The sequence below is a fragment of the Arabidopsis lyrata genome (assembly GCF_000004255.2).
Source record: "Arabidopsis lyrata subsp. lyrata unplaced genomic scaffold ARALYscaffold_4, whole genome shotgun sequence".
Lineage (NCBI taxonomy): Eukaryota > Viridiplantae > Streptophyta > Magnoliopsida > Brassicales > Brassicaceae > Arabidopsis > Arabidopsis lyrata.
Window position 1 is genome coordinate 23,276,976 of NW_003302552.1, and position 21,424 is coordinate 23,298,399.

The window sequence follows — 21,424 nt, forward strand, 5'->3', positions numbered from 1 at the left end:
TTTATTTTGCAATACAAAAATCATGAAATACAGTATGGTACTGTATTTTTTGTTTAGGTTATAAGTGTCGAACTAAAAGTATACAATTATTAAACAACTACTAGGAAGGAAGGTTAGAGCATGATTATTAGTAGTATTTTAGAAATAAATCTTAGGAATATTTAAGTAATATATTTGTAAAAGTGATAGGTAAGAGATAGTATTTTTGAGTTAAGATTTTTGTGTGATTAATGGTAGGTTCTTAACATGTGATTCTTAGAAAAACAAATATTAATATAAAAATAAAATTTATAATTATAGAAAATTTAATAATAGTTGTAAATTAAAAAAATTAAAACATAATTGAGATACAATTTATCAACATCTTTTTTTTTGAACCTGTTACAGAAGAAAAAAATTCTGCTCTAAGGACATACAGAAAAAAAAAAATTTAAAACATACAGAAGAAAAAAATTCTCCTTTTGATTGTTTTTTGAACCTGTTACACAGTGACACGTATCAACATCTTAAGCTAACAAAAACATCCTAACTAAGATACAAATCTTAGATTAATTTTGTTGGTATAATTATTTTTAATCAATTTTAATCCTAAGATATCTCTAAGATATCACCGTTAATGCTGCTCTTAGAGCATGATTATAGGTAGTCTCTTAGAAATACTTCTTAGCAATATTTAAGTAATTTATTTATAAAATTTATTGTTAAGATATAGTATTTTTGAGTTAAAATTTTTGTGTGATTAATGGTAGGCTCTTAACATGTGGTTCTTATAAGAAAAAAATATTAATATAAAAATAAAATTTATAATTATTGAAAATTTAATAATTATTGCAAATTAAAAAAATTAAAACATACATGAGATACAATTTATTACATAAATAACATAAAGCACAAATGTTTTAAACTTAATTTCTGGAATATTTTGTCCATATATACTCGACCAAATCATTCTTCAATTGTTGATGCATTTTTCATACGGTTAGTTTGCTAAGGATATTTTCTGATATTTCAGTTATTTTTGAGTATTTTTAGATATTTTTCGGTTATGTTCGAGTATTTTTATTATTTTTATATATTTTCAAGTATTTTTGATTATTTAGTCTATAAATAAATAATTATTTTAGAATGTATTTTGGGTATTTTCGGTTATTCGAAATATATCGGTTCGGTTTATTTATCCATGCCTAATTTAACTCATCAACCACTCATACACGGACACGTGGGCGTCTCTTAGCTTCAGTTTTGGCTCTTAGCTAAAAGACGTCTCTTAACTATAAATTTAATTTTTGAATTAAATTAAATCAATTAATATCTAAGATCCACCTAAGAATTTGTTAAGAGCTTCTATAAAGATGCTCTTATGAACCATCGTCAGAGAAGAGAAAGGGAACATATTTAATAATATAATTAATGAAAAGGAAATTAACAACTCCCAAAAGTTATGAGATTTTTTTTAGTAGCTGGTGGGTCACTCAGGCCTATTTGACATGGACATCCTCATTATTAAAACTAATTAGACTATCTGTCGCAGTATCAATTTCAAGCATATGTGGACCAACTGCTCTGTTATTTAAAAGTAGTACGTAAATCCTCCTACACAGAAGAACACATTGTAGTAGTATTTAAATAAGGAATTTGATATCAGTCAGAATCAGTATTATTATTATTTTATGGAGGGGATATGAAAGATTGAATAATTTATCTAATACAACAAAAAGAAGAAGAAAAAAGAGTCAAAAGGAAAAGAACAAATTAGGATGGAATAGAGAGAGCGTTGCAAGTTAGGTGAAGTGTTAATTGTTTATTTGTTTTGTTATTGAAGTCTAATAATAATCTCTCTTAGCTGGATTTTGTAATAATACTAGTAGTAATACAAAAGAGTTGCCATAAAAAAAACTGCATGCTGTTTCCATCCTACCAAAACGGCATTACATACTCTGTCTTTTTCCTATTATTCATCCAAATCCTTTTTCTGCCACATTCCCACTCAAATGTATATGCTATGGCCTATGGCTATGCTGTTGTCTTCCAATGAATGATACTTGTATATTGATATATAACAACAACACACTAGAAAACGACGATGATATGCATGTTTGATGGAAGCTCATCTCGCATACTACATAATTATCATCGCTTATAGTTATGGGCATAACGGGGATAGACTGTTTTGAATAATTAATTATTAAATGGATGATTATTTAATAGTGGGCCGCGGCCCATTATTCAATTATTTTAGGCCCATCGTCTCGGATGGGTCCGGCGGGTGATGCACTAAACGTGTCAAGCGTACAAAATGGTCTGTCACACTCTTACAATGGCACAGCCTGTGTGATAGAAAAAAAGAAACAAAGAAGAAAAGACAAGGTCTGTGTGGCTGCTGCTGTCATCGGAAAGAAAGAAGAAAGATCCACTCTACCAGCTAAGCTTCACCGGGAATATGGACGAGGACCAGCAGACCCTAGAATCAACCACTAATAATAAGGTTAAAAAAAAAAAAGTAACCTAACCAATCCACATTAATTACTCACTCTAATTTGAGCTTCTAGGTAGGAGAACTCTTGTTGCATCTATAGGTAAAAGTTTATTAGCCAAGGATTTTAGTATATAACCTATGTTTTAGTTAAACTCCCCTCTTTGCCATTGTTTTATTGGTTTACCTTGTCTAAACATGGGGGCTACGTACATCTTTGATCCTGGTTGTCTATTTGGTGCTTCCATCTGTATAATTAAGTCTAATTTCCTCCCAAATTTTGGCTATTGAAAAAACCTGCTACTCCTGGGAGGTCGATAGATATCTATGCTGCACAGTGTGAAAAGTGCTTCAAGTGGAGGAAGATCCAAGAAGACTATGAGGAGATCAGAAGTAGAGTACAAGAGGACCCCTTCGTCTGCGAGAAGAATGAAGGTATGTCCTGTCGAGATGCTGGAGACCTAGACTATGATTCCACCAGAACTTGGGTCATCGACAAGCCTGGCTTGCCAAGGACACCAAGAGGGTTCAAGAGGACCTTAGTTCTCAGGAAGGACTACTCAAAAATGGATGCCTACTACATATCTCCTACTGGCAAGAAGATGAGGACTCGCAATGAAATTGCAGCCTTCATCCATGCCAATCATGATTACAAGGATGTACTGCTTGGAGATTTCAATTTCACTGTCCTAAAGGTGATGGAAGACACTGTCCCTTGTGGTATATCTCGGAAATGATCAGGGTATCTCTAGGATCTAGCTGGTTTAGTCTTTTAGGAGGTTGGACTTCTGAATGTGGAATGCTTATGAACCCATCTTTCTTTCTAGTGAAAGATGACATTTCTCCTCTTTTCATTATGTCACAACTACAATAATCAACTACAAGATGATGAAAAAAAATATATCCCTCAGAATATTCCGCGCAGTATGTACAAATATGACAAAGTGTTTCTACAGTGTGAGAGACTGGTTGGACCTAAGCATCATAGTCTAGCTTTGTATACTCGAGCAGCATGTGTGGGGATCTATAGATCTTCACAAGCGTCCAGTATAGAACTTCTTCTACTCCAAGCTCACCCTCTGCTCTCGCCGCGTACAAGTCCTCGCATATGGCTATTAATCTACATTCAACAGTGAGTGGTCATAATCTCTTAAGAGGTTGAGAGTATCATGGAACAGTAAAACTCTGGGACAATGTTTACAGATATTACCTGTCACACGAAGGCAGGTTCTCATACGGTATTCTCATACGCAGGTCAGAGCATTGAAGCCTGATGAAACGCCCCACAGCTAGTACAAATGTGATATAGAGTCCCCATATACTGAACTTGCTGAGGGTGTCACCCAGAAAGCCCTCTGCATATTATTTTCGGTATCATTAATAGAACATGAGTTATGAACAAACACTTGAATTAGAAGAGCTAATTTACGTGGCGGTGTTTCCTCAGACATTATGATAGCAACTGGTCCATCCATCCCCTCGCAAGCGCTGATATTTTCAGACGCTTTAAGATTATGAAATGACCACCACCACTTGAAATCTGCATGGTTAATGAGTATGTCTGCACTCACTTCATCCGTCTGTGGCAACAACATTACAATATTGGAAGTATAAGCCAAAACAGGAAACATTGTCTGGAAATAACTCTTAGCTTGTGCAGACAAGATTTACCTGATCCTCGAAAGACCTGACATCACCAGAACCAGTAACACGGAAGAACTTTGGGTACAAATTATGCACCCTAAATCCATCCATCGACCCATTGAGAACCATTTGGACATCAGAGCGTTTTGGAAGGTCCAGAGGGTCGACACTTCTTTCATATTTCACAGTCTCCTTGCCTTTAGGGCGGTCTCTGTTAAGAACCCAAGTAAAGGTGATGTCCATATCTGTGTCCCAGTCAAGGGATTGAATAAATCTGGTCACAACTGTGTCAGGGACAAGCCATAAAACACTTGCATCAGCTTGACAGCATATCAGCTGGATGTCATTTTTGTTGTATGTTGGCAAAAAGCTTTGAGACCCGATATCTAGCCCGAGATCAATGTTATCTCCTGAGATTCTCTCGCATAGGGTCGTTTGGTACAAAGTAAGCTTTCCACCAACTGTTTTTAAATCGATCTGAACGCTCGCATCTTTTATCGGATTGGCAATGTTTGTCGGGTTACCACTGCTATACATCTGCAAGGAGAAAGCAGCCATTACCAACAAAAAAATGACTCACCAAATACTCAAACTGTAAGACATCACAGAGAATTAATGGATTAAGCCAGCACATAATTTTTCTTTTCCAATACATATAAGCATAATCTATGCATCATGAGTTCTATTCATCCCAAGAACGTACTGATAATTCAGATTCGAAATGAAAAACTTTACAAAAGCATTATAAAAGTTGTGTTGTACGAAAATTCTTACCAGCATAGGAGCCCAGATAACACATAACAAGATGAAGAACAGACATATCCCGTTGCAGCATTTAGTCATTTTGGTTTGCTTCTCCCCATGTTTATGTGTCGCTCGATTTAAAACTGTATCGCATTTGACAAGGTACAAACTCGCATTTACATCTTCCAACTGCAAACGAAGAGAACTTAAGCCCTTGGCAGTATGTTCAAACTAACATGAATGATCTATGATCATAGCAAGGGTTCCAGAAAACAAATGCATGGGATCAGACGATATACCTTGAGCCAGTCATACATTGTCAGTGATGTAGCTGTGCAAGACCAGTCAAGCACACATCTCAGTTCATACAGGAAGGGAAGAGCACGGTAAAGTCTGTAACCATAGTAATTGATCCGTGAAACTTCACTTGTCAAAAACTGCCGATACAAGGTGCTTTTATGAGGTAGTCCATAGCGGATTTGTATGGCCTGGAGAGCTAGTGACATTGCTTTGGCAAGAAATATGATTCTGAGAGCCAAGCCAGCAGCGTGTTGCTGGGTAGGATATATGCTCCAAGCATACTCTGTCACTGCATATGTGAAGAGAATAAGACTGAAGAGATAGTATACCACTTTTCCAGTCGCAAATGAGCAAAGATAGATGACGCGATCAACAACAATTAGGAAGAAGATAACCTGCCATAAAAGCATATCATCGGGTTAGGGCACTGATACAAAACGGGTGCGAACAGATAAACGAGACTTATAGAAATGGATTACCATAAGAATAATGACAAAGTCAAATGGAAACTGGTCTTCTAGCTGATATACATCAATAAACTCGCTTTTATTTTTAATGACTGATTGGTAGAAAATGGCAACCAGAAAGAAGACTATCAAGTCAGCACCAAATATGTAGGCATAGAGGTCAGTATCTCTCTTTCCTCCGCCAATCACAGAGAGAATGGGGTATGGAAATCCAGTTCCTTCAACAAGTCCACTATGTTGAGCTTTACGAATTTCTTTCGCCACATCCGAGGCTGGGGTAAGTGATTTGTACCATTCTGCTGAAGAACACCCATTCGTGGGAGAAGCATACTCAACCTCGAGAACAACTAAGGCCTCGTTTGGGGTTTCTGTACTCCTCTCTATACTTTGTACGTGAACCCTGCTAGAGTAAGGGCAGAGATCAGGGTTTCCTTTCTCGCATCTCTCATTATGGACAAGCCTAAGCAACTGATTCATTCTACATTCAACTCTTTCAGGCTGAATTCCATCTTCAGGCCACATGTGAACATCCATTGTCACCTGAACAAAGTAAGGAGGGGATTCTGCTCCACGTGTCAAAGATATCCAGTATCGGCAGATGCTCCTGATCACCAGCTTCCCACTATCTCTTAGCTTCTTGAACACATCCAAGATTCTCTGGCTCAAGCTAATTCTTGTAAGATCCTTCTGGCTACCACGGGCATTCCGGCGCGAAGTAAAATCAGCAGAAGGAACCCAATCACCATCTTTCACTGTTATAGCAGTCTGTATGAGAGTAAATATGTAAATAAGGAATAGAGGCAACGAGCTGACAACAAATGATGATTTGATTCTTTGAGTTGGAAATCCCAATTCATGAAGAAGAGGTGCATCAATGCTTAACCCACAGTGCTGGATTATAATCTGGTATAAATACTGGAGCAGGATATAAATTTCTGTGTACATTAGCATGATGACCCAGAAGATGTGAGTAGGGCCAGTGTGAACGCAGAGGGCATATAGGAACAGTGCTGCTAGATAGACCATGGAAAGAAGACTGAAATTCCAGAGAAACGCAATAATGAAACAGCAATAGCAAACAATATCGTTATTGGACTGCATCCTAGACCATATATGACGAAAGATCCTTCCTATCTGAAAGCTAGTGCCATCACTACTCCTGTCAGATTGTAGAGATGTTGACCGTTCGAAAGGCGTGTGTTTTCTTTTCTGACTTTCCATTTCATCATACACATCATCATCAACAGAAGACTGCTCATTTGTATCTGAATTTTCCGGCGAGATGTTTAAGAAATTCACAAGGTTATTTACTGCCTGATTTCCAATAAATTGTACCTGGGAAACACCATCACCGATGAGTTGCACCGCAGAAATCAACGGATTCTCCTTTCCCTCGGACTTTTCCTTTCTTTCACGTCCCATAGACATCACATCAAGATCCTGTTGAACTTCAGTTATCTCACAAGGAGATGCTCCAAATAAATACTCTGGAGAATCTAGTGCTTCTGGAGTGGTACTCACTGGAAACTCATGCGCTTCAAAAGGATACTGTGACTCCTCGTCAATAGGCTGCTCTTCTTTCCTGTGGACCACTCCGTCAATCTCAGGACTGGCTGCACCACTATCTGGAATTAGATACGGACTCTTCCTCCTTCTTAGACCTTCAGTGCGCGGAGAAGCAACTCCAAAATTAGAATCAGAATTCATTCTGTGAAGCTGTACCCGCAGGTTCAGCATTTCAGATTTCATCTTTTCCACCTGCAAATTCCGCTGCCGTTTTTTTTCCTCAGCCTCACGAATTTGTTGCAGTTGCTCGGTCTTCCGTGCTGCTTTCTTCTCTTGCTCCCGCACAATAGCACCGATTTGCTCTGCTTCAAGATACCGCGACACATAATCAAACTCCTGGGAGGAAAACATGTAGGACTGAAGAGATACTAGCATAAATATGATGATCTCAACGAGAGCAGATCTTGCAGTGATTCGAAATCCATAGTCATACTTGTAAAATCCAATCACCTCGTATATATAATCAATGGTTTCACATTTTCCATCATTGAAGTTTCCAACAAATGGAGACTGATATGCGAGAGAAAAGATGATGAGAACAAAATTGTACACCCGCAAGAACCTGAATATTTTGTTTTTCTTCTTCAGTATTTCAAGTCTCATTCGGGCAAAAACAAGAGCGAATGCAAGATAACCCAGGTGTAGAATGTCATACTCAAGAGTTCCTGTGATTAGAATCAGAATAAGCACAACATCCAGCAGATGGACATAACAATAAAGCCTCAGGTAATCAAGCACAGTCCACATGCTCTTTGTCTCGAAGGAGAGATCTCTCCAGACAAATGAGTTCTTTCTTTGAGACTTCATCTGATGATATGTCGATGACTCTGAGAAACTGGATATGTGATCAGCCCGAAGTTTGAAACAGGCAAGCATGAATACCACAAAATAGCTAATAAGAGTCCGGGGGTCGTCCACTCTCACTCCTGCAAAAATAAATAGAAAAAGCTTCTCCAAATAGTACCTAATTCTTGGATCTGTATAATAAAGAATTATTGAATAGAGAAAAGTGCTTCAAAAAGTTTGAACGGTCATACCAAGCCAACACTCCCGGCAAAATTTAAAGTAGAGGGCTGCAATACTCCAGCAGTCATGGCAATGCACACTAGTTTCACTTGGAGCCTGATCTGAAGGCAAAAAGCTATTCCATGTGGCAACGTACTCAATTGCAAGAATTGATGCAAACAGAAAAACAACGACAGGCCATAGTTTCTGAATTAGGCGTCTTCTCAAGAGGACACATGCAGCAAGCAGTGCAATATATACCATGGAGATGGCATTCAGCAAAGCAAAACTCGCAAGAAGCAGCGCAATCATGTTTATCTCAAGGCCATAGAGATTAAACATATTCTCTATCCAAAACTTCAAGTAAATTTTCAACAGATTCTTCTGTGTTTCAAACCTCTCCTTCTTCAATGCAAGAATTCTCCTTCTGTTCCACCTGTGACTCTCTTTGATGCTTCCCCAGAAGTGACCAAATGAAAATTTCCTACTACTGCCACTTTCAGAGCCTCCAGTCTTGGGGTGCAAAAAACCAGCTCCCTGATTATCACGGGGAGAGAAGAAAGGCCATGAGTTACTCGTTGCCTCGCCTTGTTTCATTGATATAGAAGCATGATCGGTCGAAGATGGATTTTCACCATTAGAACTGGAAACACTTGCAGTAGTGTCTTCTGCAGAGACAAATAGTGGACACGGCTCTTCATATTTTCCTTTGATAACAGTTAAACCAGGTGTTCTTTCTAGCCAACGAAATACATTGTACTGCAGAGTACAGGCAGCAACAACCAGCACTTTTCCTCGTAGACCTGATTCTATACCCCAAAATCCAGGTTCATATACTCGAAGCCCCAAGTAGAAAGACAACTCAGCATACTTTTGCCCAGGGAACATCTGAGCTTGCATGCCCCACAGTTGGAAAAGATACTCCGCAGACAATAGAAATCCAGTATAAATCAAGAATGATTTGGATGGTATTGAAGAAGACTTTGGGAAGGTTGTGCAGATGACAAGGCCAAGGAGATATACAAATCCAAACACACTAATCGGAGACAATGATGCATAAAACAATGCCACGAACAAGATCTTCTGACCATGCCATACCAAAAATCTCTCAAAAAAACCAAAAACTCCAGGATGAAGCAAACTAGATTGACCTGGAACGTAGTGTCCACTCTGCCTCCTTTCATAGCTGTAAAGTTGCATCACGATCAACACAGCAAGAGATTCCCAGACATTATCCAGCAATGGGGCTTTAGAGTTGTAACCCAAATAAAAGTAGAGATCAATGAATCCAGATAACCAAAGCTGCAAGCTGACAAAGCTACTTAAGCAGTAGATAAACATAAACACCAAAACTGCATATGCTTTCAAAGGGAACCACAAGCGTCTCTTAGTTTCTTCAAACAGTTGTCTTCCAGTAATCCAGAGCAAGAGAAGGAAAATATATCCAAATGATACATAATTGGGTTTGACCAGGTATACACTTATGAGAATAGTGATGAAAGCAATGTATGTTCCACACGATCGGTACATAGACAGAAACTTTTGCCCAATTGCACTCAGAAATGAAGCAATATGTCTCTCTGTAAAGAAAATAATAGTGATTCGTAAGAATTAAAGGATACGAGGACAAGAAAATAAAACTGATATGTTTGATTAATGGTGCGGCAACTGCATTAAAGGAAACTAATTGGCATGCATGCAAAATGCCAGAACAAATAGCTGACAATGGAAGCAAGGATCTGGAGTTGAAGTAAAAAACTAAGACGCATATATGTCAGTCATTCAAATGTTCACTTCAAAGACAAGAAGGAAGTGTTGTACCGTAAGTAGTATTATCCTGGCTATAACTTGAAGATGGAGACGAATAGACAGACAAGAGGACTGATTTGTTGAGACCAGCTTTCAATATGCTAAATCCAATTGGAGGGCTTGGTGTATGGCGTACAATTGCTGAAAATGAAAATAGCACCTCGAAACCATGATTATGGATAGCACAGAAACAAGCTAGCAAGGCTATCTCCAAGAAGTCCCAAGAGCTTTCAGACCTAAGGAGACCTGCAAAGATTCATACAGAGAGTTTTCGGCAAATCCAAGATCACCTAGCAACTAACTTTGAAAGGAAATATGTGAATTTATCCTTTAACTTGAAAAATACAGAAAGAGAGGCGTACCTAACTGAAATAGAACTTCTCTGCTCACAGAGCCTTCCTGCTTTAAGGAGTTCGACACCAGGTCAATCTCAAGAATGTAGAGAAGAGCAAAATGAACTTCACATAGTAGAATCAAGGACTTGCGTATCTTTCTGTTGATGTTGTGGCTCAACAGATACATAAGAAAGAATATCACTGAAAGAAGTACACAGTATCATGAACAATTTTTTTCGCAAACACCCAGATACATGAATACTTGTTATAAAAGCAAATGGGAGGGGAATAAACATACCATATACGGCATGGAAAAACCCAGGTTTCATAGCAATGAGAAAAATCAGTGCAAGCATAATAGCCCGTGAGCATTTCCGCAATCCCCAAGCAATGGTCGCGACGACCAACACCTTTGTTTCTTCATCAGCTGTGATTGATGGTAATTTCAGCCGTTAAGAACAATTATCAAATTGAATAAATAGCAGAAGATTGAATTTGCCACCTAAAACGAAGCCAGGAATAAACTAAGCTTGCCAAAATAATAGTAGTCTTAAGCTTTTCTCCTTCAAAATCACACAGTACATAAATATTTTTCATGAGTTTCTATATCAAAAAATTCTTTAAAATATAATTTGGATAGCGTGATGATAACTCTTAAATTGTCTTGGATGGTTTCAGGTCACATGATGCAGAAAAGATGATAGGTTGATCATTATAAACAAGTACACCCATTTTCTCAACTTTACAGTTCTGACAACCCTAGAAGTTGGATAACATCAGGTAACTTGCTTTGCAGAACCGTATGTGAGACCATTACCTTCAGCGTAAGATCTCTCATTGGAAGATCTGGAGCTTTCTTCAGACAGGTACAGAAAAACAGAGTTGTTTACAAGATTACCCAACGCGACCAACATCCCCAAACCAAACTGCGCAAGCAAAAAGAATCCAGGTATAGTATAATGCCAAAGTCCCACCATCTCCCAAATTTGCATGTCCTGTATATTTATGACACTAGTTGTTAATTTACATCTTAGTTTTCTTAAAGTAGTTGAAACTTTTGCACATAGAGAAGATATTACCTTTCCAACCTTAGTGTTCAGAAAAGAAAATGCCACATTGAATATGTACGTACTGATAGCCCATAAGAGTATAAATACGAGAAGAAGGCCATTTAATCTGTGCAACTGGAACAATGACGGGAAGGCATAAATAATGTAACCAACATATGCAAGGAGGCCAAAAGCGCACAAGCTCGCAAAGTGAAAACTCCAGAACGAAAGAGCAAATAGAGAGACCTGGCAATCATGAACGCAAATAAAAAGAGTGTGAGTTTCTGACACATTACGTTGCTTTAGCTGCCACATACACTTTAATACCAGGGATAGAAATATATACCGGAAAACCATATGTGAAGAAATTAATACTGAAAGTCTTAAACACAGCTCCCCTCAGTAAAACATTGGTGTGCCTGACACCGGCCCTGGAAATTTGCAAGAAATTAACAAATTAAGTTGAGTGTAACTATTAATCTATTATACATCTAAAATGACTAATCTTGTATAGCCCAGCCAAGAGAACATCCATTAGAATGTGTGAACTAGTTGTACTCTGTAAGAGAGTACTACTCTTTACCAACCCCATAGTTTATGTTAGCAGAGAAACCAATCACAATTTTGAGTTCATAAAACTGCCCAGTGTGTAAGCTTCCACGTTTTGTAGTGCCGACCCCTTGAATACAGGAAACCAATGACTTTCAACGTTTTGGATTTTTCATCACACAATTCTTTGAGCATATTCAACCATAAACTAATTAATACAAGTAAGAAAAATTTAAACAGAAAAATTAAAATTTCCCTTAGAACACTGAAATAGTATGTTAAAACCACAACAGCTCCCAGTAGGAAGAAACTATAAACAAAAATCTATATAGAATACCTTGATTCTCGAATAAAAAATGAATATTTTGGAGGAAGAAGCCGCTCTGCCAAGTTATTTTCACTCGTGGACATGATAAAGTCCATATCCTCGAGGTCTGACCTTACATAGGATAGCTGCCATAGCAGAAAGACAGGCATGTAAAGACTATAACAGGTATATCGATATAACAAAGTGGTAGCTTGTTAAACGATTAAGGCGGATACGTCAGCTCACTTAAAAACTACACTGGCTGTTGGTGTTCATAACCAACCCCCCAAACACGGTTACCACATATTGACAGTTGTTTTGAGAAACAGTTCATCAATTATATGGTTCAGTAATATAAGTTTATCATTTTACACATGACTGAGACCAAGTAATACTAAGCCTCAAAAAACAAAGACATACCATGATGTAGAACAACACAAGGAAAACACCAGAACAAATATCAGGGCCTTCAGTTTCCATGGAGATTCTGAATAGACCTATAAAGCTTGCTATCCATCGAATCATATCTGAAAAGTTTATTGGTAGTTGATAGAGGTAAAGCAGGACAATGTTGAATCCTGCGTAGATATAAAGAACTCTCCACCACCTTAACCAGACAAAAAACGACTAGATTTCAGAGAAGCAGGGTTGGGAAGCGCTAACTTGGCGTAATAATCAATAATCTATCCACCTGAAAAGTCCTGAAACGTTGCTTGTCAAGGACCAGTCCACAAGACCGGCACAGCTTCCAATAAAAAATGGCAAAGAAACCCATGATGGATTGCAGATTCCCACTGCCAATTGAACTGCTGGTAACAACAAGCAGGAGGCAACCCTAAGATGACTTCCTGAGTCATAAAGGAGGAGATAATGTCAAACCAAGTTGACATTACTAAACCAGATGAACACCATATGAGAAAATATTACAGTAAGTATTTGGACAAGCCGTATGGGCCTACTACATTAATTACAAACCTAGGTGTTCGAAAAGTCCTGAAAAGTGAGACCACCATGTGTCCCGCCATCGAGCGAAGCCGAATCTACTACTGTATATGTCAGCTAAAGCAACTAATGATGTTAGTAGTTGTAAAGCCAAGAAATACATAACAGTGGGGTTTCTCCAAGACTTTAATCTGCAGAAGCAAACACGAGGGTATCAACTAAGAAGTAAATATTTATAAGGGTGGTAAGATGAATGAAATGATGAGACAAACTCTTACATCATAAAGCCAAAAACTGTCATCCAGCCAGTATCTGCTGTATCCCAGTCTTGACCTAGAGTAGCCCAAATGACAAGGTAGACCACTTGAGCAAGAAATACTGCAAAGGAAAAGATGAAAATGGGCCATAATAGCCAATGCCTCCTCTGAAAACGGTATCCTGGCAAAATAAAGCAAGATCCAAAGTAAACATGAGCTTATCTGATAATAGCGATGAAAACTGGGAATAATAAACTTTATTGCTCCAGGCTAATGTAGATGTTGGGCATAAAGTACCTGAATCCTATCATTCTACAGAGGAAACACCTAACCCAAAATCAAAGATTACAAGATATATCTAGTAGAATAGAAACATTGGGGTTGGAGCTGTTAATCAGATAAGAGACCGGATAAGAGGGAAAATGGTCATACCAATTTCAGGTGCAATATAGTGAACGAGGAGGAAAGCAATCAAATCAACCAAGGATATGACACTCCAGTTAATAAGTGCAGCTGTGACAGAAGAGAAAATGCATTAGGAAAATAGAAGCCGGTGTGGTGGTCGGAGATAGCAATAACAAACATATATGATAGCAATGTGTTGACATAAAAACACAAGGAGAAAAAAGGTCCTTGGCACCTTGAACCTTAAAAGAGTAGGGTACAATGTTAATTGGCGTAGAGAGAAGGCAAAACCAGAAGAATCTCAGGGCAAAGTAAGCAACCGTGCAAGTAAGAAGATAGAGAGAAGGCACCAACCTGCCAGAAGTAGCGAAGGCAACAAGAAGCCCACCAGAAAACTCGCCATGGGAACCTGTAGTCTTAACAATCACCATGTCCCAATTCTCATCGAATTCAATAGATCTCCGACCTCAAATTCGGTGGATTGCAATTTGAGAATTGGAAACTGGAAATCTAAATCTTCGGAAAGATCTTTTGGCAACAATTTTAATAAAATATATTTAGCGCCGAGAAATAGCTAAACCAATCAAACCGTCGTGGGCTCGAGAATCAATTATTGTATTGATTGATGGCTTTTATTTAATTCGAATACCGGAGTTCGGTTAGAGAATTGGACCGGTTCGATAAAGCCAACAACAACAAGAGTGTTGCTTCTCTCTTCTTCCTTATCTATATTGTTGGAGGAGAATCAAGAATGAGTTGGTCTCTCTGCAGCACCCATTCCCATGGGGTCTCCTCTTCCATTGCTCTCACTTATGGGTTTCGCCATAGGAGATCTACTTTCCGGATTTGCGCCACTTCTGACCCCAAAGACGAACCGGAATCTCCTCTCCCTTCCTCATCCTCTTCCCCCTCTGCTCTCGGTAAAGACTTGAAAAAGGTCCGGCCTTTTTTCTCACATGAAATGCAGAGATTTTTTTTAATCTCAATTTCTTAACAATGTTGAAAGAGTTGCAAAAGTTTATGACTTTTCAATTCAAGCAGGTAGTTAACAAGACTGCAGCAACCTTTGCCCCTAGAGCTTCCACCGCCAGTAAAAACCCAGCTCTCCCTGGAACTACTCTTTACAAAGTTTTTGAGGTTCAAGGCTATGCCTCAATGTTGCTCGGAGGTGTCCTTTCTTTCAACCTCCTCTTTCCCTCCAATGAACCTGATTTATGGAGGTTGATGGGGATGTGGTCCATTTGGATGTTCAGTAAGTTGCCTTCTCTACTTTCAACTTTATTCCAAGCCTAATCCTCTACTCTCTTCGCAGCTATTCCTTCTCTTCGAGCACGAGACTGTCCACTTAAAGAGAAAGAGGCTCTTAACTACCTATTTATGATCATCCCGTTGCTCAATGTTGCTATTCCCTTCTTTTGGAAGTCATTTGCTCTTGTCTGGTCTGCTGACACTGTTACCTTCTTTGCAATGTATGCCTGGAAGGTATGGCTCCTTTCACAATTCGAATGCTAATTTTTGAGGGCCCTTTTTTGTGCTTGCTCACTTTTGTTTTATTTCACTTTTTGCCTCTTTCTTCAGCTTGGATGGCTGGAAAGCACAGAGTAGGGACTACTCTTGAATCATGAAGATTCTTTGTCTTCTCTTCCTTAGAACGATTCTTCATTCGGCTTCTCTATGGAATGAAGCCTATCGTGTTAGGTACGTGGGTTTAAGGCAAACGAATGTGAACATTGCTCTAGAATGATATATGAGCTAGCCCCTTAAGGAATATTTCTTGTTAATCTTAAAGTTCTGAGATGAATTATTGTTCAAAATAGAAGTGCGAGTACATATATGTTTTCTTATCAAGAATGCAGCTGGTAAATTTAAAGAAAATTAAAGAATTGAGTTTAGCTCGACAGAGAAAGCCAGAGAAGAAGGAGGCTCATGTGTTTAGTTCTAGGCTAAGCTTTTCCTCATCTTCTCGAGTGTACTCTCGATAAAAGCATCTGATTTCTTATTTATATCATTTAGTAGGGGGCCCAGACGTCTCTGAGGCGGTGATGGTTTCCCTGCTTCAGGCTGAGTGACTTGTTGCTTAGGGCTCGGCTCACCCAGGATGCTCTTTTCCACCTTCTCCTGTAACCTCTTATTTGGGCCGTTACTACCATTAGCTAGTGTTATCATTGTCTCTCTCTCTGATTCTTGGCTTGACGAGCCAGGGGAATTGTTCTTGCATTTGTCGTCATCCTCAGAGTCTTCTAATTGCTTGAAATGAATAGTGATGTCAGACATTGATCCCTTCTTGATTAGTTTGTTCCTCTCAGGCTTATCTTCATTCATCTCTTTCTCTCCTAATATCCATAGTTTAGCCACAACAAATCGAAGCAGCCGACGGCAAATGCCCCGAGGCCGCAGGGAGCTGCTGCTGTCATCATCCTCTCTTCTGTGCATTCTCTGTCAAAAAGAAGACTGCGGAAAAAGAAAAGTATTTTTCTTTTCTCTCCAGGATTCTTGTGCTTGAGGAGTGGTTTTGGTGTATATGAAGAAATGAGTAGTAGGATATCGGGTTTGCTTTGATTCTACTCTTGTGAGATGGGGAAATTGAGCCAGTGGAAGCTATGTGTTTATGTCGTAATACCTAATAAAAGAAAAAAGGAAAAGAGAAACCAGAATCTCTCTGCTTCCTTCTCCATCCTCTTTTGCTTTAACAGAAAAAGCAGTTGCAGGAATATTTGTGTATTATTAGGCAAATTCGATCAAGTTTCCTCTTTTCTTGATTGAAGCTGAAGATCTTTGAAATTAATTTAAATTGACGATCTTTTAATACAAATTGTTCAAAGTAGATGTAGCATCATAATACCCTCATCTTCAATCTATTAAATTGACCAAATAAAAGGAAAGCAAAATGTTACTAAGAAGAAACAAGAAAAACCCACTAAACTCAAGTATACCCACAAGGAAACCAAAAGACTCTGTTAAACAAAAGGAAAAAAAGAAAGAGCTTCCGTGTGTGACACTTTCCAACTCAGCTCACTCCTATCTCTGGCGACGATGCCTCACGATCTGCCACTGGCTTTGCTGATGACAAGAGACGCAGCCTCTGGACTCGCGGCGGGAGATGCTTCGTTGGTTTTCTTGTAACTGGCGGTGTCCACGGCAAGAAAACTCCAGTGCCAGCGTCTATCCTCTTGGGAGCCGGAGCTAGCATCACCAACGGAGCTATGACCATTCCGCAAGCCGGAGGAGCTGGGGTGCCTGGTCGCCATAGGGTGGGGGGCGGCTGGACCTTACCGGAGTCCGGTTTGAGTTTGAAGAAGGTGATTGCGACTCTTTTGTTGGGCGAGGGGCACATTACATGCCTGGCCATATCTGCGCTGTTACCCCTCATCACCAGCAACGACCTGCGACAATCATTTTAGGCTTCTTCTGATTAGAAACAAAACTCGGATACAATCAACATGGCAGTTATTGGGGGAGTGTTTCCATTACCCTTCCTTTAGTGGGAGAGTGAGTGAGCCCCTGAAGTTGCCATCGTTATCGACCCCGAGTCTGTGCCCAAACACCATGGTTGATTCAGACAAGACAAGAGTGGATATGGGTTGATCCACGTGAGGAGGTTTCTGAAATGGTTGAGAGTGTTCGTCCTGCAAACAAGCCCAAACCTTAGCTGGAAGGATCGAGAGATGTTGATCTGGAAAAGGAAGGTGTAAGTAAGTACCTCATCGAAGAAGTTGATCACACAGCCATTTGGTCGTTTGTATTCAGGAATCACACGCCATTGAAGAAGATGGTCGATCACACTTTGGACAAGGGTTGGGATAGGTTCCACTGCAAAGGACGGTGCGGGTTATTAGGAGATCGTATGTGTGTATGAATAGCGGATGCACCAAGTGCCTTGTTGTCCTTACCTGAGTGTTCATCCGTGGTGTTGCCGAAAATAGGAACTCCAAGCTGAAGAAGCTCTCTTTTGGTTCCCTTGGTGTTCTTGTTGAACAGAACAAAGGTCTCCCCTGCATTTGAAACTTGTGTGTAAGGTTAATGAAAAAAGACTGAATTAATGTTAAAGGATAAAGTCGTCACCTGAAAGTTGGTGATTCCGACCAGCCTCTCGGAGCTGATTAATAGAATCCAGAAGCTTGGAGAGTTGAGTACCAGTGAAGACATCTTCGTAGAGTTTGAGGCCTTTGACAACATTGGCCTGCGAGGAGCAACCACGCAGTCTTAGACAGTCATGGAAACAATTAATGAAGCAAAGTCAATATTCATCCATCCATCAGGACGAGATAACACAAATGATATTATGGATAGAGATAAAATCAAAGCCTATATCATGTATTTATATTAATTGTTTCAGTAGTTAGTAGTAACTAAACAATTAATCAAACCTCAGATGTTTTTAAAAGCAATTGTCTGCTTTGGTAAAGAGGATGATGAACTTGCCGTATGTCCTCTAACATGTTCCTTGGCGGAGAAACGCTTGGAGTGCTTGAGGAGTGAGGCTCCTCGTGATTCACATTCGTCCTCGTGCTTACAACAGATTGAGAGGGTTTGGTCTTCTTCCCGGGATCCTCCATCAGTGATGTCGCTGGAGGGAGAATCATCATCATCATCATCATCATCATCGTGATGATGGTCGGGGATGCTGCAGGTTTCTTTGACGACATGATGAAAGCCTTTTGCCAATTGTTGTAGCTGGAGGGTGACTTGAGAGATGGAATGGTACTTCTGCATCTGGAGGACAGGGATCCAGTTGAGCCTCCGGCGATGAAGGGCTGCCATGACAGACTCGTATTGAGCGGATCCGCCGGAGCCCTGCATAAGGTGAGCGCAGAGAGCATCGATCATGGCGTTGGCGGCCGCAAACTCGCCGCGAAACCAAGTGAGCATGGCGTCTTTGGCGGCGGAATCGGACAAAAGAACGGGAGGGTGAAGAGGAGGAGAAGCCGGCGTTTCAGCCATCAGTTAACGGAAGAATGGGATCGATGGAAGCAAGGAGGAGGTTTTGGGGGTTTAAGGGTCTCTCTCTCGGTATATGTATATTTGACGAAAATGTTATATTTTTGGGTTGGGTTGGTTTGGTTAAGCACTTAAGCCACAAAATAATCGTATACACTAAAAAAATCTCTAGGATGGTGTTTTAAATATAGACAAGCTAGGGGTGTCGTCGACTCGACTCCATCGTAATTATTGACTAAACCATAATCTAAATGATGATAAATTAAGTTGGAGGGCCCACGGAGGAACAAGTCATTCGATGGAGTCTGTTAACAACAACCGCTTTGTTCTTCCCCCATAGTCCTCTCGCTTGCGGGAAAAGACAAAATTCTCTTCTTCTTTTTTACGACGCCGTTTTAACTAAGTACACATTAATTATTGTGCATCCATCCATTCTAAAGTAACAAATGGTTTGGTGATATTCATCATCTGCCAACAACTCTACTCGATCTGGGCATATCGTCCATTAACTACTGGCCTTCTGATCTTTATATTATCTTTTAGGGTTACCTGCCTCCTATATGGCTGGCTGGCTCTCTCTTTTTCACGGTTCCAAAACATTTTCCTACGTTTATCAATCACTCAATTAAAGATTCAAGACTTGTGGATCTTTAATTTTCTAGTTTAACTTATTCTAATCATCCAAAAGTCTGACTTCCCTATACGTTTTCCACGCATTTAAACTACTATTCTTTCCTGAATATATATATATATATATATGTATACCACAGAATTCACCCCTAATCAAAAAATTGAGATTTTCATTGGTCTCTCTGTCACCGAGAGGCCATTGATTTATTCGTAATATTTGTGCTTGCCTTTTGCAGGGGCCTTGACGATAGATAGCGAGTGCACAGACAAATTAATAGTATATATAGACGATATTAGTTAAATTATATATGAGGATGTAAACGTTTTATACAACTCATAAAATAATTATAAAATGACCAACCATTGTGAGTATTGAGTAACGTGAAGCCTTCATGACTCATCTATCGTGCCACCGTCCACTGTCCTCGCTTACACACTGTCCACTACTTGATATATCAAATCAAATTATTCCGATTGTTTTTTTTTCTATTAGTTTTTTTTTTCTTTGTTTCCCTCTTTTCTTTTACAAATAAGTGAATAACCCAACCGATTTACTTTGGAAGACAAGGCAACACATGTGCAGATCAGCTTGCAAAAGCTGCCATGTCTTGTAATCTTTACTTTGCTTCTTTAGATTGCAGTACCCCATTTTGGCTTCAGCCAGTGGTGGAACGTGAGAAACCATGTATGGTTCCTAGTATTTTCTAATAAATAAAGTATGTCTTTGAGTTAAAAAAAAAAAAAAAAAAAAAAAAAAAAAAAGAATAACCCAACCGATTACTCATAAATACAACGTAGCTAGGAAACAAAACATTGATTTGTCTGCGTTTGCTAAGTCATAAAATAGTCTAAACACTAGGCGTCCTCGAGTTTTTTTGTTTTGTTTTCAAACCAGTTTTAACGTCAGATTTAGTTGACATATGAATGTAGTTTTATTTAATTGGAATACAAATTGCAGAAGGGCCGATCATGAGATTCGTCGTATTGATTTTTTATTATTTAAATATACGACTAATTTTGTCTATATATATTATTAATTGGGAAGCATTGGATAATAAATAACCTTATAAAGGGTAAAGAATTACAAAAAATGCCATTGGTTTTTAGTGTTTTTAAATAACTTCATTAAGGGTACAATAGTAATCACAAAATTAATATATTTAAATAAAAAATAGTTTAATTCTTTTAAATACTTATTAATTTCCAAAAAAATAAACTAATTTTCTCTCTCTTATTAATTATAAACGAAAATTTGAAATTAATTTTTTAAAAATTGTTAACCAATAGGAATTGAAAAACTAAGATTTGATATCTAACTAAGATTTTTTCTAAACCAATCCTAATAGACTATTCTATATCAAAAATAAAAATAAAAATAATATCATTTTAATTCAAAATTAAAAAAACTATCATTTAAAAAGATTTATCAATGGAGGATTTTAAGATTGAATTTGAAATTTGGTAAAAAAATTAAATGCAAATATTTTGCAACTAAATAATATCTTAATTTAGATTGAATTAGAAATGTTTTGAATTAGAATTAGAAATGCGGCTGTATTAGAAATGTTTTGAATAGTTTAGAAAATAAAAAAAAAGTGACATCACTTAACTTGAATTAGAAATGTTTTGAATAGTTTAGAAAATAAAAACGTAACATCACTTAACTTTTGCAACTAAATAATATCTTAATTTTATATTAAATACAATTTCACACGTACGTGTAGGTCCGAATCTTAAAATATAACTATGCACTAACGCAACTAAATTTCGTTCATTACTCTAACTTTATAATATCTATATTATTACAAAGTTCACTAACACAACAAAATATTTTATATTTTTAAAATCTATATAACAATTTCTAAAAAAAATATCTCTGCACGTACATGTGGATCTAGATCTAATACACTAAAATATACATCATAAAAACAATAAAATAATCTATATTGTATGAAAATTTGTAAGAAATGTTTTTGAAATATGAAACCCCGCACGTACGTGCGG

General features: G+C 38.3%; 5 protein-coding genes across 8 annotated transcripts; 2 read left to right on the top strand and 3 right to left on the bottom strand.

Moving 5' to 3' along the window:
- Positions 1–2,751: 2,751 nt before the first annotated feature.
- Positions 2,752–3,305, top strand: LOC110229326 (methyl-CpG-binding domain-containing protein 1-like; the record flags this gene model as incomplete). Its single annotated transcript, XM_021029125.1, has 1 exon — positions 2,752–3,305. A coding segment is annotated over one exon (459 nt), but the record flags the coding sequence as incomplete, so codon positions are not given.
- LOC9318211 (piezo-type mechanosensitive ion channel homolog) lies at positions 3,277–14,356 on the bottom strand. Its single transcript, XM_021029438.1, has 21 exons — positions 14,207–14,356; positions 13,880–13,960; positions 13,469–13,628; positions 13,224–13,381; positions 12,940–13,096; positions 12,669–12,855; positions 12,279–12,394; positions 11,739–11,823; positions 11,423–11,638; positions 11,161–11,338; positions 10,642–10,770; positions 10,371–10,544; positions 10,021–10,254; positions 8,232–9,779; positions 5,641–8,120; positions 5,161–5,556; positions 4,892–5,050; positions 4,145–4,654; positions 3,903–4,053; positions 3,684–3,828; positions 3,277–3,593 (listed from the first exon to the last, which is right to left on the bottom strand). The coding sequence occupies exons 1-21, from the start codon at positions 14,253–14,255 to the stop codon at positions 3,449–3,451; spliced, it is 7,458 nt and encodes a 2,485-aa protein (XP_020885097.1). The 5' UTR covers positions 14,256–14,356; the 3' UTR covers positions 3,277–3,448.
- Positions 14,357–14,430: 74 nt separating this feature from the next.
- On the top strand, positions 14,431–16,155 carry LOC9318212. Of its 3 annotated transcripts, none has more exons than XR_002332810.1 (5): positions 14,561–14,789; positions 14,894–15,104; positions 15,165–15,334; positions 15,431–15,550; positions 15,866–16,155. XR_002332810.1 is itself a non-coding variant. In XM_002880295.2 (4 exons), exons 1-4 carry the CDS (start codon positions 14,604–14,606, stop codon positions 15,455–15,457), a joined length of 594 nt encoding a protein of 197 aa, XP_002880341.1. In that variant the 5' UTR covers positions 14,431–14,603; the 3' UTR covers positions 15,458–15,700. The 3 variants fall into 3 exon arrangements, 1 of the variants encoding a protein (XP_002880341.1); XR_002332811.1 differs by having other exon boundaries at positions 15,869–16,155; XM_002880295.2 differs by lacking the exon at positions 15,866–16,155 and having other exon boundaries at positions 14,431–14,789; positions 15,431–15,700.
- LOC9316409 lies at positions 15,632–16,522 on the bottom strand. The gene has a single exon (XM_021029441.1). It carries the CDS (start codon positions 16,283–16,285, stop codon positions 15,791–15,793), a length of 495 nt encoding a protein of 164 aa, XP_020885100.1. The 5' UTR covers positions 16,286–16,522; the 3' UTR covers positions 15,632–15,790.
- Positions 16,523–16,633: 111 nt separating this feature from the next.
- On the bottom strand, positions 16,634–19,023 carry LOC9318213. 2 transcript variants are annotated; one of them, XM_021029439.1, is made up of 6 exons: positions 18,275–19,023; positions 17,915–18,032; positions 17,743–17,844; positions 17,553–17,662; positions 17,324–17,478; positions 16,634–17,235 (listed from the first exon to the last, which is right to left on the bottom strand). In XM_021029439.1, the coding sequence occupies exons 1-6, from the start codon at positions 18,791–18,793 to the stop codon at positions 16,860–16,862; spliced, it is 1,380 nt and encodes a 459-aa protein (XP_020885098.1). In that variant the 5' UTR covers positions 18,794–19,023; the 3' UTR covers positions 16,634–16,859. The 2 variants fall into 2 exon arrangements, with proteins under 2 accessions (XP_020885098.1, XP_020885099.1); XM_021029440.1 differs by having other exon boundaries at positions 18,220–18,761.
- Positions 19,024–21,424: the final 2,401 nt, after the last annotated feature.

Coding starts and splice junctions, on each gene's coding strand:
- LOC9318212 (XM_002880295.2), top strand. CDS start 14,604: ATGAGTTGGTCTCTCTGCAGCACCCATTCCCATGGGGTCTCCTCTTCC. Junction 15,105..15,164: donor GTGGTCCATTTGGATGTTCA/GTAAGTTGCCTT, acceptor CTCTCTTCGCAG/CTATTCCTTCTCTTCGAGCA. Junction 15,335..15,430: donor TTGCAATGTATGCCTGGAAG/GTATGGCTCCTT, acceptor CTCTTTCTTCAG/CTTGGATGGCTGGAAAGCAC.
- LOC9318213 (XM_021029439.1), bottom strand. CDS start 18,793: ATGGCTGAAACGCCGGCTTCTCCTCCTCTTCACCCTCCCGTTCTTTTG. Junction 17,845..17,914: donor TCGGAATCACCAACTTTCAG/GTGACGACTTTA, acceptor TTTCAAATGCAG/GGGAGACCTTTGTTCTGTTC. Junction 17,479..17,552: donor TGATCAACTTCTTCGATGAG/GTACTTACTTAC, acceptor GCTTGTTTGCAG/GACGAACACTCTCAACCATT.
- LOC9318211 (XM_021029438.1), bottom strand. CDS start 14,255: ATGGCGAGTTTTCTGGTGGGCTTCTTGTTGCCTTCGCTACTTCTGGCA. Junction 11,339..11,422: donor TGAACACTAAGGTTGGAAAG/GTAATATCTTCT, acceptor ATAAATATACAG/GACATGCAAATTTGGGAGAT. Junction 10,255..10,370: donor AGAAGTTCTATTTCAGTTAG/GTACGCCTCTCT, acceptor GAATCTTTGCAG/GTCTCCTTAGGTCTGAAAGC.
- LOC9316409 (XM_021029441.1), bottom strand. CDS start 16,285: ATGCACAGAAGAGAGGATGATGACAGCAGCAGCTCCCTGCGGCCTCGG.